The sequence below is a fragment of the Papilio xuthus genome, unplaced genomic scaffold (genome assembly GCF_000836235.2).
Source record: "Papilio xuthus unplaced genomic scaffold, Pxut_1.1 DF826923.1, whole genome shotgun sequence".
In the NCBI taxonomy this organism is placed as follows: domain Eukaryota; kingdom Metazoa; phylum Arthropoda; class Insecta; order Lepidoptera; family Papilionidae; genus Papilio; species Papilio xuthus.
In genome coordinates this window covers 5,950,868-5,967,309 of record NW_013531726.1, presented here as the reverse complement: position 1 = coordinate 5,967,309, position 16,442 = coordinate 5,950,868, and the positions used below count along the sequence as shown (strand labels likewise).

At 33.0% G+C, this 16,442-nt stretch overlaps 1 protein-coding gene across 1 annotated transcript; it reads right to left on the bottom strand.

Annotated features, from left to right (window-relative positions):
• Positions 1 to 130: 130 nt before the first annotated feature.
• LOC106122388 (trypsin alpha-3) lies at positions 131 to 15,881 on the bottom strand. Its single transcript, XM_013318332.1, has 6 exons — positions 15,659 to 15,881; positions 10,933 to 11,092; positions 3,025 to 3,215; positions 1,561 to 1,658; positions 1,196 to 1,358; positions 131 to 940 (listed from the first exon to the last, which is right to left on the bottom strand). Exons 1-6 carry the CDS (start codon positions 15,717 to 15,719, stop codon positions 810 to 812), a joined length of 804 nt encoding a protein of 267 aa, XP_013173786.1. The 5' UTR covers positions 15,720 to 15,881; the 3' UTR covers positions 131 to 809.
• Between the last annotated feature and the right edge of the window lie 561 nt (positions 15,882 to 16,442).

The following is a 16,442-nucleotide window of genomic DNA, read 5'->3' as shown; positions in this document are numbered from 1 at the left end:
AAAATACAGCATATTTATTAAAACAAGGTTGACCTTACATTTAAATATAACATAATAAATAATTATTACATGGTAACATTTTATGTAGGTAAATTCTAATTACGTCTAATCACAGCCACTTTTCTTAAATGATAAAAAAATAAATTTAAAACTATACGTATTTTTAAACATTTGACACTACATAAACCTACTTAATACTGATAAGTAAATGAATAAATGTAATGCGTTTATTTTGACATGTTATAATTAAAATTAAATTTTACAAGAATTATTTAATGTGTGCTACAATTATCCTTGCTATTTTGGGTTGCAAAGACGCATCATATGGGCTATTAGAGTACGCACACATTCTTAATTAAATCATCGCTATGATTTTATATTTTAAAACGTGCGCTAAGCAATTTAATAAATCACATCATCCAAAGTATGTAGGTTTTTGAACGTATGTGTACTGGCTTTTTAGGTCGTTATGGCCATGACCCTGTTATAAAAGTTAAAAGGGTCATACGTACTTATTAAATTTAACTGTACATTATATTGTAAAAAAATAGCTTACTAAAGCCTCACAATTTATCCACTATTTTATGTCTAAGTGTTTCATTCAGGAAAACTTACATAGGTAAATCAAATCGTGATTGTCCCAGTTAGCTTTGTTATGGAAAGGTAACTACTGTTCACATTAGAAATTCATAGACAACTTTTAACGAAAATGTATCATCGTAAGTTGTAAGAATTGAGTTATTCATCCTTTCTCTCTCTCTTTCTAGCCTCCAAAGTGTTATCTCTCTCTGTCTAGCCTCTTAAGCCTCTCAGTATTTAGGCGAGTGACACATGCAAGCGTGCCGCAGCGCCACCTTCAGCCAGGGCAGGAACTTTGCAACACGCGCATACACGCCCGGGTAACCTTGCCGCGCGCATCCGCGCCCCCACGACACTATACCTGGAACAAACGATCACTTTCTTTATTATATAGTAAAAAAAACAAACAAAAAATAAAATTTTATCTTTTTGTCTAATTTCTATGTTATCAACTACGACGAAAATTCTAAGTCTACAACAAAAAAACAATTCGGCTTTTCTTGCTTTTGAATATGCACATTGTGGCCTGCAAGATATGTCGAACTTACGAACCTCTAACACAGTAGGACAACACATTGACAATATTTCATGAGTTCAGACACTGTAGTACACTCACCAACAATAGTGTAATACGGTCTGGTGAGAAGCAGGGGTCCGCCGGAGTCCCCAGTACAGGAGTCCCTCTCGGGCGCGTTTGCGCACAGCATGCGCGGTGTTACCTTGCGCCGCCCGTAACCCGCACCCGAGCACTCCTCTTGAGCCCAAATGTTCACCTCTGCCTGTAAAATATTTTTCTTATTAAACTGTATTTTTTACCATACGCTAAAAATCCCAGCTAATCCGTTTGTTGATTGTTTATAGAAATACTTTGAAATTATCGGTTTCATGATTTAAAACAATAAGTGCGACCCAAATTGTGACATTCTCTTGGAACGTAGAAGGAAGAGGTAGAAGATTTGTAATCTTCAACACAATACTCACCTTCATAGGGATACTGGAAGGTGGACCTTTTTCAATAGTGCTGCCCCAGCCGGACACAATTGCCTCCACGCCTTCCAGCCGATTATCATCGTCAAAGTCTGAAAAGTAATTACACAGTGAACATTCTCTTGCCCTTTTCTATATTATTTGTAATATAGTTAAAATTAAAGAAACCTATATAAATTAACCTGGTAAATATGAGTTAATCCCTAATATTTTTCCCTTTTTAACGGAGTTAAAAAAAGGTTGCTTAAAAAAAAAACTAGTAGATAATTAGATGTTAACAATATTCTCGTTTGGATGATTAATTATCTGTTGACTAACCTTAATTCAAAACGACTAAAAGAATAAATCATAATTAATTAGTTCATGTATAATACCATCATCATCGGCTCACTATACGTCCCCACCGAGGGGCTCGGAGCCTACCCTAAGTTGAGGGTGATTAGGCCATAGTCAACCACGCTGGACAAGTGCGGATTGGTTGACTTCACACATATCTTTGAATTTCTTCTCAGATATGTGCAGGTTGCATCACGATTTTTTCCTTCACCGTAAGAAGAATGTATGAGTATAATTAAATTATGTGAACACAAAAACTTTAAAACACAGCATTTAAAGTTCAGTGTTAAGGTAATAAATTATTTCATTTTCTCAAATTAATTGCAACTTGTTTTAACAAAAAAATAAATCAACACAACTTAACGGAATTTTATAAAAACGAGTTAATTAATATAATAGGTACAAGAATTAATTAGAATACAGATGTGATCTCTTTTAAATTATATTAATTACGTGAATCGGAACGTTTTACAGTTAATTTTTGTCGATGGTTGGACATAGTCAACTTGAATTTATTACTATAAATAATTTTATAGAGAACGGTCTGATTCTGTCAAATAAAATGCAACAATTTATGTTTTATCAAAGCCGTTACAGAAAAATACCGTACGGTTAATTATATTGTAATCATAAACTATAGCATTTTATATATTTATTAGTTGCATACAATATCCAAATAGATTAGTCAGATATAAATGTTATTTATGTATAATAGATGCATCGATACTGATGCCGCTATTTGTACGAGTTTCTGAAACAATTCCAATTAAGTGGAAGTTTTTAAAATGCCACACCCTAGTCTATGGTCATGTTGCGCCTTGTAGCGATAAAAGATGTTATGCATTATTTTATTTATATTATAAGGTGGCAAACGAGCAAGCGGACACTTGGACTCGCCAATATAGCGACGCGACCGCACCCTATAGACACCCGCAATTACAGATGCGTTGCATACCGTTAGGAAGAGATCACTATCTAGTTATCTCTTCCTAAGCGTCCTCCAATCCACTTATCCTTTACTTCCTTTCCTTATAAGAAAAGAGTGGGAAGACTTAAAGTATCCTGATAAAAGATGAAACGGATTACTTTAGTAACAACCTAAATCTAGATTTGTTAACCTACCAGGCAAGCATGCAGATCTATACAGATGTTCAGGGATTGGTTCAGCCAGTCGGAGCACGGCGATGTCATTGTCGTAAGTGAACCTGTTGAAGTCCGGGTGTTGCGTGACATGCGCCACCGGGATACCATCTTGCTGGGAGTTGTTCACGTCGTATTCTCCAACCAGCACTGATAGACGAGACGCCTCCACCCTGGAATGGACAATGAACTTGTTAACGAAACGTAAAACTCAATTATAGGCAGTAGTAACGCAAAGATGTAGGTTATAGATTACAGGTTTTCTTCCTAAAAAATTCTAATTCTAAAAAATTAATCGTCTTTACTGTCTTTTATCTTTGATAAAATAGAGGGAACAATATGTTTTAAACGGGGTTTTTGGTCTCAGAAACCCACGGTTAATGTGTGGAATAAAAAATTTCTCCTAGCTTTTTATTTTTGTAAAATAAATGGATTATGCATTTTCAAATTTATGATGTAAGTGGCACAATTCTACTACTTACTAAATATCTCTTCCGAATATAATTAATCGATCGAAACAATAAAACATTTCATCGGATTCCATGACGTTCATTACTTCTCTCAGTTCGATTATAAATGGACATATTTATTTCTTTGATGCTATTTTTCCATTCATAAAAATATCGAAGGTCAAGGTTCGATTACTTAACATAAGTCTCCTTGGCACCGCTAACTTGTAGTTAAGTGAGCCAAGATATGGTAATTATAATTCAACGCACGCCCTCTTACAAAAGCTATGCTCTCTGCTGCGTAACTGTGAAGAATGGAACGCATTGGCGCATCTAATGCACGCTCTTGACCTCGATATACTAATTTAGAATCGAATATTTATATATGTTTTGATGCAAGAATCTTTTCAGTATGTTTAATACTTTTCAATTGAACGTTTATTTAATTGATTTCTATCTACTTTATTAGGTGACTTCAGACAAAAAAGGTTATCAATTCGTCTGTATTTTTTTTCGTCTAGCCCTCTCCGGAAGAACATTTATCATAAAAAACACAGAAATACTTCAACGCCGTTTAACTAAATATTTATTACAATTAGGAAGCTGCAATAATCAGCCCAAAATATACTCTATTTTATTAATCTTAATGTATAGATAATTTAAAATCAAATTGGAGAAGACAGTTTGGTAAAACCATAATTTATTTTATTTCTAATAATCTACTAGGTTTTATTACAACATAAAATATAATGATAATAAACTTGAGATAATTTCAAAATCCATTAAAGCAGGTGCCTTCCGTGTTTACGTAACTTATAGATTTTTCGTTTAGCACTGCACCTGACCTTTATCTTTCGCGTATCACTTGACATTTATTACATGAACAAGTGGACAGTTATGAGATATGGATGTCATAAGAGATTGTCTTCATATTCGTAGTTAGCTCACAAGTAAAGCATTTATCATTGCGTTAATATGAGATGTATTTATATATCTGGGACTATTTGTTCCCATGAGATGACAAATTACAGAAGATATTTCTATGATAAAAAAAGATTAATCTTTATTACTCGAAGAGAAAACTTTGCATGTAGGGAATAGATTAAAGTGATTTTTGAAGAGTGCATAGAGCTTAAAAATAATAAAAATAATTCTTTTGCTTATTAACTATTGCAATGGGCGACAACTAGGCTAAACCAAACGTATTAATAAAAGCTTACTCCTTTTTAATAGTGCTCGATTTTTATCTTAAGTGGTTTCAGGTTACACCCAATTTCCCAGCTGGGTCTTGGATCTTGGATAAATTTCCGTTATTTTTAAATTTTCACCGCTAATGTAGTAGGCTACGAGCTTTTTGCAGATGATTCATAGAGCAAGTCTAAACCGTTATTTTCCATAATGGCTTTTCTTTTTACTAGCAAATTTTCCTACTAATGATTACAATGTACTAAACTAGATAGTACCCGCGTCTCCTGTTATTTATTACTAGTTCATGTCAGTAACTGAAAATTTCCGTACAGAAAGAGAAACGGAACGTTAAAAATGCAACAGTTTTAACGTTAACATTCCATACGTCACTAGTATTTCTAAGTTTCCATTGCCGAAATATTTCTACTAAATGTATAGTTGTCTCTTTTATTCTCTTTGGAAATATAGAGATAACTATAATTTCAGAAAATGATTCAACGAAATATTACCGAAAACGTAAAGGAACATTTTTAAATTGCTCAATATTCTCGGTAATTTGTCTGTTGAATGCAAATTGATTTGGCGCACGCATACGAATTATTGCATAAGAAACGCAGCCCTTTGGAGGTCAAGTGACTGATTTGGGTCAACATCATCGCCCTGTCCTGCTTTTTTATTACATAAAATAAATATGTTTGTAATATTATGAAACGATCGATTTGTAAACAACGGTTTTAAGGATAAAAGTAATGGCAAATATTGGTCAATATTATTCTACGTAAAAAATATTGGATATTAAATGTTGCCCTTAACTTTGTTTTTATGGAATTAATTAATTAGTCTATGGTTTTTTCATCCAGAACCGAGCAACTGTTCTAGTGTTACGAGGTGATCCACCAAAGGGTCCACACCAAGTACGAGATTTTGTTGTTATGCTTTACGCGTGCTGTACATATCTAATAAATGTCGTAGATGACGTTACGATTACTTTCTTAAATTTTCGTGCTAGGCCCTTTGAGCTTTCTTTCGCATGACTGCAACACTTTTAGATGTCCCAAAAAGTTTGCTATGGGTATAAAAAAGTTAAAACTCATATCTATTGCTCGTCAAATGTAAAATTATCTGGGATTTATGAAAAATATTTATAGTTAGTAGTTAGTTCAACCACTATACCATATACTCGTAAATTATTATATCTATTGAAATTGACTACAGATATTTAAATGTTAAATGTGTGTTCCTATAAATTGAGTAATACTTTCACTTTGATTACTCGAGTCCTGTAGTTAAAATGGCCGCGGACAGTTGTGTCATAAACATAAGAGCTCATAATCAACATTATGAGAAGCGGTATTACAAAGATTTCATATTTTATTGGAAGGAACATAAAAAAACAAATTGTCTTGGCCTCCTGCCCTTCACCGTTGACTCAAACCTTTACGACATAATGTTTATGAATTCGCAATAAATAAATTTTTAGGTTACTTAAAACTCGATAACGGAAACTTTTTAGACTGTACGAAGTTTTTATAATTGATACTGGCTGACGCCCGAGACTAGGTCCGCGCTGAATTAAAAAAAAAAATTGTAGCCTATGTGTTCTTCCAAAAATGACAAATTTTAGCTAGATCCATGTAGCCGTTCTAGATACGTTCTATCAAACATCCATCTATTCATCCAAACATTCGCATTTATGGTATTAGTAAGATTAAGGAAAGATTGTGGAAGCCAATTCTAGTCTTCGTCCCCACTTGTTTTTCGTGTAATTTCTATATCAAAAATTCGGACTTCTAGCTTTATCAAGAACAAAGATATAAGGGTCTGAAATCTTTAAGTTGCTTCAAGAAAAGACGTCCTCGGCGAGTGCACTGCCTCGAATCTCCAGAATTCGTGAAATTTAAACAAAAAGTACACGAAGAATTTCTGTCTAAACAAGTACTTTGCAGTTAAATTTTAATGTTAAATCGTAAACTACATCTGTATCCCAATCCTTGTCATGAAAATTATGTTTGGATAAGCTGACAAGTGATAGTGAATTTTGGGAGATAAAACGGTATTCAACACAATCCTTTAAAATACTCAATATTACTTTGAAATGTCATTTAATTCCTTTTAGTGGAGTTAAAATCTAAAATCCAGAAACGAACCAATAATAATAAAATAAGGATTTCGACACATTATCCTGCTCAGGATCAATATATTTGCTGTCAACCGGAAGCAGCTTTCCACGCCTAAATGACAACATTATAAAATAAATAATTAGAATTTGACATAAAGGTACGTTTTCACTTCAATACTTACTTAATTTACTTTTCTCTCTAGGCGTGGGTTACTAAGAATAGAATCTCCGTTCAAAACATATTGTTATCTCTGTATTATCAATGATTACAGGCATTACTATATATCTTATACAGAGATTTTAGCTTCAGAAACCAACAGGTAATAGTTTAAAGTCTTTTTAAGTCATGAAAAGGTCTATTCTTGATATTTTTTAAAAAGCTAGCCTTTGCAATAGTAAATATAATTGTTTAATTACTTTTTTAAAAAATCATTTTATTTCGTCGTAAGTGGTTGGGATTTACAAGTATGTGGTTATCCTTTTCCAACTTTAGTGGAAACGTACCCTTACGACTGACTCGAGCGAACCTTTTATAATCTTTGATAAAGAAAATATCTGTTTTTAAACGAGTGTTAAAAATATTAATGCTGCGTAAATACAATTTCAATTTGGTTAATTAGGAAATTAAACTTTTATTTCTCTTATTCGTATCCAACCGATATCGAATTGAAAGGCGACCTACATTTTCGTATATGTTACGTATAATAAACATATTGTTTAATTTTTTAATACATTTTACAAGCATTATGACGTTCAAATGTTCCGTAATAACAGTACTGTGTTTGGATTTTGTAATAATGATTGTTATTCATTGAATGTGATCTCTGGTATTCCTAAAAATATTCGTACTTTTAAACAGTATTAGTTAGAATCCTTTGGCGCGAATGACGTGCTTTCGTTACAAAGTCCAGTGTCAGAATGAATAGTGAGGGGGCATAAACGTCGACATTTTAGTAAGACTAGTGTTGAGTCAATACACTGGCTCATTTTCTGATTTTCTTCCTAACAGTAGTAATGTAGAATTAATATGGTTAAAACCACATATAGTTTTTGGTGACTAATCTAGTAGAACAGCGTTTCTTAAAGTGTGCTTGAAGACTTTTTGGAGAGACAACATAAATAGGTACTAATCATAATCGAAAAAATACTTAAAATTATTAGTTAGAATTCTTTGGCGCGAATGACGTGCTTTCTAACAAAGTCAAGTGTCAAGAATGATTAGTGAGGGGACATAAACGTCGATATTTTAGTAAGGCTAGTGTTGAGTACACCGGCACAGTGTCGGATTTTCTTCGTAACAATAGTTAGGATGCGAACTGATCGGTGGATGCGAGAACAGAATCACGAATTCTACGGACTAGAATAATCAAACTTAGAATTTAGGGTTCATTCAATTACAGAGCTAAGAGCTGGACGTTTGGTGGTTTTGTTTTAGCAGATTATTTACGATAATAGTCGAATGTAAGATTCGAACCCACTTTCTCGTCTTATTAACTGTTTTTATACTTTATACCTTTTTGGAACTATAATATAATATTATCGAAGTAACCGCGTGAAAGTTAATTGGTAAAATGAGCTTGTAACTTAATACAGAATTTTAAAATGTTTTATAAAAAAGGACCATAGTGTGACTTCTTAAAAGAAATCTCGATTCTTTGTACAAGAAGTGGCTATTGCGGTCATCTTAAACATACAAATTAACAAGAGAATTAATGTCATCATTGGTTACTTATCCATAAAGCCAGCTACACACGTTAGATTTAACTATTGTGAGACTGTCCAGTTAAAAATGAAGGTGTGTACCGAGCTTAAAGACAGAATTACAATTAGAGATCGTTTTAGTAAAAACTGTGTCAACAAGTTGTTTAAACTACAATTATCTTGAATAAAACCAATAGTATTTTTATATTTTTTATATTACGCGACTAATATAACTGTATTTACTATTTGTTGTGTTTAACCAATATCGGGAGAGTCTTAAAAATTGTATCATTATATCGTTTAATGTAGGTTAAAGGTATTCTTTAAGTAAATACAACGATTCGAATTCGAATTTCGATTTTTTTTATCTGTGCGATCTCGGGTATTGCAAAAATGCCGCTGCGCCATATTCATTCGGTATTTTTAAAGTATGTAAGTAGATCAAAATACTACACATTTCCAAGTGAAGGTTATAAAGATATAGAGGTACAGTCATAAGCAAATATCTTGAAAATTATTTACTCCGTTAGACAATTGTACCAATTGACGAAACCACTATACAAGTCGTATTGGGAGTGGCAATATGATTTTGTTGCTATCGAAAATCCACGGTTAATATTCAAAATGCAGCTACGTCCAGATTTTTTTATTTAAGTTATATATTTCTGTCAAACTTTCTCGCACTGTATTCCTTTTTACTCATGTAATTTTCCTCTCACTGTACTTTCAATAAAAATTAATGCAAATATCTGGCCAGTATCGTGTATCGAGACAAATTAAAGATAAACATTTTAATCGAAGTTGAATGGAAATTTTAATGACGATTTATCTTATTTTTTTTCATATAAGGTTTATTGGGTCAACGGAAATGTGTACGAAATTCGCCAAGATCATGTTACAATGAAGAAGATTTAAATACCGAAATGCTTAAACTTTTTAATGTAAACTTTACAAAGCCATGATAAAAATGTCGTAAATTATAAGTTTTGATACTTCAAAACTTATAATTTACGACATTTTTATATATTTATATATTAATAACAGACATATTACTATATGTCTGTTATTAAACAAAACACTTGTCAATTAATGCTTTTGGCTAAGGCGTGATTACAAATGTTGTTAATTTTACGCATAGTAATTTTCAGATATCTTGGCAGCTATTAACTTCGAGCCGATGACCTTGGGCAGCCAAGATATTTGAAAAGAAATATACCCCTCATCATTTCTTTTTATTTAATTACAGTTATAATAAATAATCTTTGTGTTGCCATAGTTAAAAAATGAATAATTACAAAGTTCCATCGGATTATAATACAACAATATAATTAGTCATTTAGCTTACAATATATAGGATAGGTTAACGGACATAATTTAATTTAATCTGACATGAAAGCGAGAATAAGTGAAATTTAATTATGGACTCGTCAATATTTACACTCCGGGCGTCTGTTGTTATAACGTTGATTGTATTGTGTGTCAATTGTGCACTTTCAAATCGGTCTCGACCACTGACCTCTATAAACAGACTGGCTATAATCCATAGTATTTTGTGCCTATTTGATTTTTAGCATTTTGACGTTGATGGTAGCTTGTGGTGTGGATTCGAACTAATAATATAGATAGAATTAACAGTCACGTAACATCAACAGGCGCGTTTAAATCGGAACAAATCTAAAGCTGTCATTCCCAAGGAATAGCCTAAACATTTTTAGAAATCAGTGATGTTGACGTACGTACGCTGACGACAATGCCACCCAATATTGTTGACCTCTTGACCGATATCAATCAGAGGTAAAAAAAATCTAATAGCAAACAAAAAAATGTTCACACTATATATCGCAATAAGAGTAGGTGCAAGACTAACACTGAAATGAATAGTCCTAACATCAAAATAAGGGATTTTTAAACCTGTACACAATAACATGTGATTTTCATGTACCATACGTTTTCTAGTATAATATCATATCATTATTTAGTCATCATTAAATGTGTTAGAAGTTTGCAACTAGTTGACTTTTGTTTACTATACGGAAGTCATTAGTAATTTCGTAAGAGAAAAGTGGGAAATAGCAAGATTTTCATATCTCATGAGAATCGCACTTTACTTCCGTCCATTGTTGTATTTGCATTAAGCTGAGATTTATCATACTCCATCATAACAGATCCTCGTACTTTTAATATTGTAATTAAAACTATAATACACACCACGTAGTTTATTTTTAGTTCTTAAAAGGACATATTTTAATGTAGCCTAAAAAGCTGCGTACGGATTGAGCGCGGCAAATTGCACACTGGGTCGTGCAGCAACCGTGCGATGCACATAACTTTAGGTGAAGCGGAAAGGATTAGAAAGTCAGTTCTCTAGTACAGATAAAACATCGTGTTGAATAAAACCATAGTGCACACTAGACCATAAATTATGGTACTCACTCAAAGATGCAATGTGTAGCGGTGATGAGATGATCTCTGGCGACAACCGTTGCGCCGCAGATGACCTTGCCGTCCCTCTTAAGCGCGGCCAACCACGGTAGCTCGCCTGGGGATACCGCGCCGCCTCCCACCACACGAGCGCCACGCGCCACACCGCAAGCTGGACGAAAACATAAAGAATTACACATTAATAAAAAAAATAACGAACTAATAACATTTAATATCGGTTTTCCATTTTGGATGCAAAAGAACGGAAGCAAGAGGTCTTGTAAATCTTATATATAAAATTCTCATGTCACAATTTTCGTTCCCATACTCCTCCGAAACGGCTTGACCGATTCTCATGAAATTTTGTGAGCATATTGCGTAGGTCTGAGAATCGGCCTACATCTAATTTTAATCCCGAGCGGACGGAGTCGCGGGCGACAGCTAGTCATACTATAATATATTATTATAAATGCGAATGTTGTTTACATGGATGGATGTGTGTTTGTAGGTATCTCCGGAACGGCTGAACGTATCTCGATGAATTTTGGCATACATATAGAACATAATCTGGAAGAATACATAGGCTACTCCTTGTTTTTTCTTAATTCCGCGCGGACGGAGTCGCGAGCGATATCTAGTTGACAACCTATTTCTCAGCCTTATAAATCAATTTAATTAATACAATACCGCCATCGACAAACCTCTTTTGAAGATGTTAATATCACACTTACGTTGTATATGATTTATACAGTCTGCCTGAAAATATTCGCAATATTTCACGTAGCTATGTCAGTGAAGTGGGTTAAGTTGTGATTAACTGATAATGTTGTGAGTCACAGGAAACTGCATTATCTGAACTGTGCAAAAATGTTTACGTGCGTTGCATAACTGCCGTTTTGATATATGACAGTAGCTACGCGAGTTATTGCACGAATTAAATGCAGCATAAGCTATGCATTTTATAATGTAGACGTTAATTTATATAAGTATATTATGATCCATATTGTTAATCTTATTTTTCACACTATTTAAGAATTGAAAAAGTAAAATAAGTATAGATTTAAGGTGTTCTTCAAGTAAATTCGTTAGAAATAAAAAGAAGCTATTCTTTTTAATTATCTATGATAAAAATTCAAGACAAAACCTCTTAAAGAAGCTATTTATTGCTTACGAGTTTATCAAGTCACAATAAAAATTATTTGATAAAAAAATTAGTTTCTTATTATCGATGTATTTTGGACAGCCCTTAAGTAAGGACAAACAATGTCTGTTCGTTTTATCGTCGTTTTAAATCTCTTCGAACACAAAGGCAAACGGTGTTATAGAGAGCAAATACGGCGTCATATTTAATACCATGCAATTCTGAACAAACAGTTATCCCTCGTACAAAGTGTGGGTGGACATGTATGATAATTGTTATATATTCGTCATGATTTACTATCAACATGGCGAAATTTGGCAGCTTTTGAAGTGAAATAAGCATTTCGGGACTCGATTGTGCTTAATTAAATCATTGTGAGTTTGTCAAAATCAAGGAATATTTATTTTAGGACAAAATGAAATGAATTTTTGTAAAATGCATAGACACCACAGTTCATTCTTTTACAATTTGTAAATCTTTGGACGCCCTCCGTCTGATTTTTTTTTTTAATTTTGTTTTATAAAGTTTCACGTACAAATGTTTGTATGTCAAATGAATTTAATATTATTTATTACTTACTAATTGTATTTTTGATATAACCTATTAAATCGATTAATTAATGTGTACGGTCAGTATCGTTTTTTTAGAATAAAATTCAGACTAATGGCAACCCTTAATATGTCAGATCAATATGGAACAAAGTTCCGTTGGATTCGTTCGAAAAGTATTATAACATTTATGAAGACATTATAAAATTTATTGTTATAATCTGTTAACGAAAGCATCCGTTATTATTGATCTGTGGCAGACAGTGTTATAATCAATAATTTAAAATCATTCGTCATGCGATTCGGCGTAAATTAGCTACGTAATAAAAGACATCGTCACAATATCAAAAACTTGAATCATATATTTGAATTTATGTGTTAAGCGTATTTTTAATAAAATATCAATTGATATGGGAGATTTGTATTTTAAAAGATATTATCCCAAGTTCTAAACTGATGTATAATCATTGTCAACATTAGACAAACCGCGCATTTTTTGAAAAACTCGTAAACCTAAAAATACTTCTTAAAAACACTTTCTCGCAGATTTGTAGCTATCCATATAATAATTACATTTCATTCTATCATAAAATTTCCATAACATTACCGATGAAATTATGCAAAAATATAATAATTGTATTTCTTAATTTTTTTTTTAATTTTTTAGGGTTAGAGTTAGAGTCCGACTCGCACTTGGTCAGTTTTTTTATGAGTAATTTAAATAATTTTATTAATGATTGTAGAATAATTGAAAAATTCTTTAAAGTTCGATAAATAAAATATGCTTGAATAAGTGGTACATGATCGGTCATTATCGCTAAGGCATCTGGAACATGAACCTAATAATTGGCACTACAACTTTGACAGCGCACATTAACCTGATTTGTGGTTTATTGCGCAGTGTTGCCAGTGTTGCGAATGGAAATTTACAAAATTATCAAATGATTAAGTTACCATATGTTGCACTAATCGTTGGTTTCCGAAACCAAAATATATTTTACTAGTCTTACTAATATTATAAATGCAAATATTTAGATGGACGTATTGATGTTTGTTTGAAGGTTTGGAACGGCTCAACGGATTTTGATGAAATTTGGCACATATATAGTACATAGTCTGGAAGAACACATAGTTTTATTAAGTTTTATTTAAATTCTGCGCGGACGGAGTCCCGGATGACTACTAGTTAAACGTATCGTCGAAGATAATGACAAGGATGACGATATGTGTATATACTCGTAGATTTTTGCCTCAGAAACCAACGATAAGTTAGACATAAATGGTATGTACTATATGTTAAACTGTTCTTAAAAGCATGCTTTTAAAAGTTTTTGCAGTTTAACTTTGCACTTAAATAATTTGATTTAAATAATTACATGATCAAAAAAGTATTTATTGAAACTCACAAAGCTATTTCCGCTTAAAAAAAAACCTTTGAACTTAAAATAAATTAAACGCAATATGTTTAGCGTATTAAAAAGCACAATTTCACACTTACTTGTGGCCCACTGACATTCTTGATAAGGATTAAACTGTTATCCTTTGAGCCTGACGTTATTATTGAGAGAAAAAAAGAAAAATTCAGAAACAAATATATTTTAAATGTAAATTGCGCCCCTGCTGTTTGACTGGGCCGTATTGTAAATGTTTTTTTTTCGTATCACTAAATACACACATTCATGATAAAATCGATATAAAATTGTATTTTAAGTATTTCAAATGTCCCATATTATTTTGTCGTTACGCATTTAATATCGATATGCTTTGGATTTACAGTAACGTAATTTTAAAAGTTTGTTCTTTTTTAAAGTAAACCGTTGAACTTGAATGCTTTAAGCTGATAGTTTAACTTTAATTTTAATTATAACATACACCAGAATAACGTTGCTTACTAGTTTGAAGATGTACGAATCGTGGATATCCGAGACCAAAATCACCGTTTAAAACGTATTTTTAAGAGAGGAATAATACAATTTATAAAGAGATTATGGTGTCAGAAACCTAAGGTAACGACAGGTTACAGGCTTTTGCACTTCCGCGCTAATGCAGTCACGTTACATACGAAGCATATACTACAGTGGAAGAATTATTAAATTAGGTCAGTAGTTTAACAACATTTAAAAAAGAATTTTCCCTTGCACAAGAAATAAAGACATAATCATATGCTTCCTCACAAGTGTTTCGACGGCGGAAACCCATAGACAAACACGTCGATCGGAAATGAAAGAGCGGAATTGAATTCACTGACCTGCGCATGGCTGAGCGTACCTAAAGCTAATATACAAAAAAAAACTATGTATTAAAAATACTTTTAAAGAATTCTTCTTCTATAATAGTAAACAAAATCCTCGTAATAACCTAACCTCAAACTTTTATGCAACATATAATTTTAATGGTCAATATAAATTCTATGATATAATTTAAATGTCTGATTATATTTACTGGTCGTTTTCACTTTCTTATACAAATGACGTATTAATAAAATGTTCATATGAAAAAAATACTGCGCATAAGATTGTCCCCATTTACACTATTGTGATTCTGTAATGCCTTAAGTGCGTATACTCTCTAATATTGTAGTCTTATTTAACACATATTTTGTGATATAATACGAGGAACTAATTTGCCTAAGCTCACCAATTAAGTGGATATTAGAAATTAAAATAAAGTTTTCGGGTCAAATGTCTGAATGAAAGTAAAAGAAATGAATAATGCCATAGATTATTAATGGTTTAACGATCTTTAATTAAAATAAATAAAAAAGCGGTATTTTAATATTGTCCCTAAAAAAATAAATGAAAAACAAATGTAGCAAATACTTACCGAATTAATTTGACAAAAAGTAATGCGATGTCATAAATTACAAGTTGGATATTATTTTGACGCAACCATACCATACGCACAATATTTCCCGCGCTTTTTTGACACATCACATAAACACATACGATAAAAATAACCTATATTGTTGTAAAGGGTAGTGTACACTCACTTAAGGGCTTATAAATTATGTAAATTATTATGTTATGTGGTAAAGGTGTTGTAGACTCACTACAGGGCTTGCAGGCGCGCACCACAGCGACCGCGGTAAGGAGGCACAAAGCACGGAACATGTCTGTTGGAGTGACGGGGCTCTCTGGAGGCGGCGGGAGACGCCGGCGCAGCTATTATAGGCCGCGGGCGGCGCCTCTGCTGAGGCCTCGGGGCCAGGGCGACCGGACCAGGCCAAGTTCACGGATACGCGGCCACCGAGCGAATGACGATACGGGCCGTAGCTGCGTCACCCCACTCGCGCTCGCCGTGTGGTAGGATCGAAGGATTAGATAGTGACCTTGAAACCTACTCATCACGCTATCAATCAATTCTTTTTGCTAATTTACATTGCTAACTATTCAGCTATAGTCAAATAATTGACTATTTACAAGCCTGAAGAAAGAATTCTCTTTTGCGTTTCTCTTTTCTTGATGGATGTGATGCTCTATTGTTTATAATTTCACGCTTATCATACTAATGGTACAAAATCTACAATAAAACATTAATTCATGAAGGTATCGAGTAATATGTACCAAAATAACGGAACCACGACACCTCGAGACTTGCGAACCGCGACAAGTTTCGTCCGATACCCCACGCGGTACAATTAACGCCCTTATTCGGAGTTTGGAAAAAATTTGAACCCATTACCGCCTTCGGGTAGAGTTAATTAAATTCTTGGCATACTTTTTTCTTGTACCTTTAAATTGTTTTTTATGTTAGTGTCATTAAAATAGGGATGTTCTATTTTCTTTAATAAGCTTTTATATCTTTTAAAAAATATCAAATCTATTCCCGACGTT

Bases quoted from the DNA above. Each gene is read 5' to 3' on its own strand.
- LOC106122388 (XM_013318332.1), bottom strand. From the start codon at position 15,719: ATGTTCCGTGCTTTGTGCCTCCTTACCGCGGTCGCTGTGGTGCGCGCC. The intron at 1,359-1,560 runs GTGAGTATTGTG...AATATTTTACAG, and splicing joins CTTCCAGTATCCCTATGAAG to GCAGAGGTGAACATTTGGGC. The intron at 941-1,195 runs GTGAGTGTACTA...CGTTTGTTCCAG, and splicing joins ACCGTATTACACTATTGTTG to GTATAGTGTCGTGGGGGCGC.